Here is a 1,795-nt window from a genome sequence, read left to right on the forward strand (position 1 = left end):
GACGTCTCGTCAGGCAGAGACAGCTTCGACAGCACCAGAAGCAGACCAAGACCTAGCAGGAGTCATAGGGCAGGAGGCCGCCCTCGGCCCTCGGGGCGCGGGGTCACTCTCGGGGCCGCGCATTACCTCCCCAATAAACTCCTCAAGCAAGTCCTCTTTCATTCACCACCACCTCCACGCCCCCCAACTCTTACGTTGACAACTGGTATGTCAGCTATATGGAAAGCGGATGGGTTGGGCTTCACACCTAGGCATTGCAGCTGCCTTACTTCCGGGCTTCGCACCTTCCTTACCAGCCCAAGACTTTCTCTTCCGGCTCTTCGACACGCCCGGAAGAATGGACACCCAAAGAATAGGGTACGAGGCACCTCCGCCAGCAGGACAAGGAGGCGTTGGATATAAGGACGTCTCGTCAGGCAGAGACAGCTTCGACAGCACCAGAAGCAGACCAAGACCTAGCAGGAGTCATAGGGCAGGAGGCCGCCCTCGGCCCTCGGGGCGCGGGGTCACTCTCGGGGCCGCGCATTACCTCCCCAATAAACTCCTCAAGCAAGTCCCCTTTCATTCACCACCACCTCCACGCCCCCCAACTCTTACGTTGACAACTGGTGGCAAGCGGCGGATGACACGAACAACAAGCCTCCGAAAAACTGTAAGTACACCATTGGCAATATCCTTTTCTTTCCCCTTTCTTCGCCTATGTGTGCATGCCGTTTTTATACAAGTGCAGTGATTTTTTTTCAAATATCTACTAAAGTGTCCGTGCAGTGCATTTTCTTTCTGTTATCTACCATGTCATGGTAGATCGTTTTTTTTTAAGGGAATCCATCCCCATTTTTATCACTTGCGAGAGTGCATTTTCTTTCTTTGGCGTGTTTTTTCTAACTCTCATGCTAGCCTAGTTAGCATAAATCGTTAGTAATACTTAAATCTTTCATTTATGTGGGTGAGCTAGGCCGTGCATTTTTCTTTAAATTAACCATACTAAGCCATGTGGCTAAAGTTACAAGTATTGCCATATATTTGGTATATTTTCTTATTCTTATTATCTTCCAGTGTATAAACCGACGCTATATCGACGTTAATTTCGCATATTTCTAAGTGCATTTATTTAGGCTCGGTTTAAATATGCGAATTTGTGGGATATTTTGGAATATTTAAATGAATTTGAAGTTAAATTATGAACAAACTTGTTCTCTTTCCCGACGCTTCCCACCTATACCCGTTCCTTAAACTCCCGCTATTACTATCACTACCATCCTAAACCCCTCCCTCTCTCTTAAACTTTACCGCAATTTAATCCCCCCTTCCTCTCTACCTATTTTCAATATTTCTAGTCCGCTAGTGTTAAATTATTTTTTGCAGTGATAACGTTTTATATTTTTCTTTTCGTATCTATATTTATTCAAGAAAAGAATGCCTTGTTCAGTTGTATATTTATATGAATAACTTTGTAGTATTTTTTTTATATATAAAGTGTTATATTCGTTTTATAGTGCGAATGACCTCACTCATGGTTGTTCAGGTGAAATCAAAGTCCGGGTCCTATAACATTGTGATTTTATCATTATCCCGTTATCAACGTATTTACGACAAAGTGATGAAGATTTACTTCCGGTTTGCACATGAATATATCGGGAACTATAATAATACTAGCATAATTCAACGAATTGTTTTTACGTTATTATTATAGTATATTTGTATTGCACTTTATTCCGAAGTATATTTTCGATAATTATTCGCCTTCTTTATAGATATGTTTTTTCTTTTAATTATTCATGTTCATTTATCTGTA

General features: G+C 42.0%; 1 protein-coding gene across 1 annotated transcript in view; it reads left to right on the top strand.

Annotated features, from left to right (window-relative positions):
- Nucleotides 1-210: 210 nt before the first annotated feature.
- Nucleotides 211-1,795, top strand: part of LOC138859276 (uncharacterized) — a 3,544-nt gene continuing 1,959 nt past the window's right edge. The window contains exon 1 of the mRNA XM_070113540.1: nt 211-652. Within this exon, the coding sequence (XP_069969641.1) occupies nt 230-652 (423 nt within the window). The 5' untranslated portion in view covers nt 211-229. The remainder of the gene's footprint in view (nt 653-1,795) is intronic.

The sequence above is a fragment of the Penaeus vannamei genome, chromosome 34 (assembly GCF_042767895.1).
Source record: "Penaeus vannamei isolate JL-2024 chromosome 34, ASM4276789v1, whole genome shotgun sequence".
Taxonomy (NCBI): Eukaryota; Metazoa; Arthropoda; class Malacostraca; order Decapoda; family Penaeidae; genus Penaeus; species Penaeus vannamei.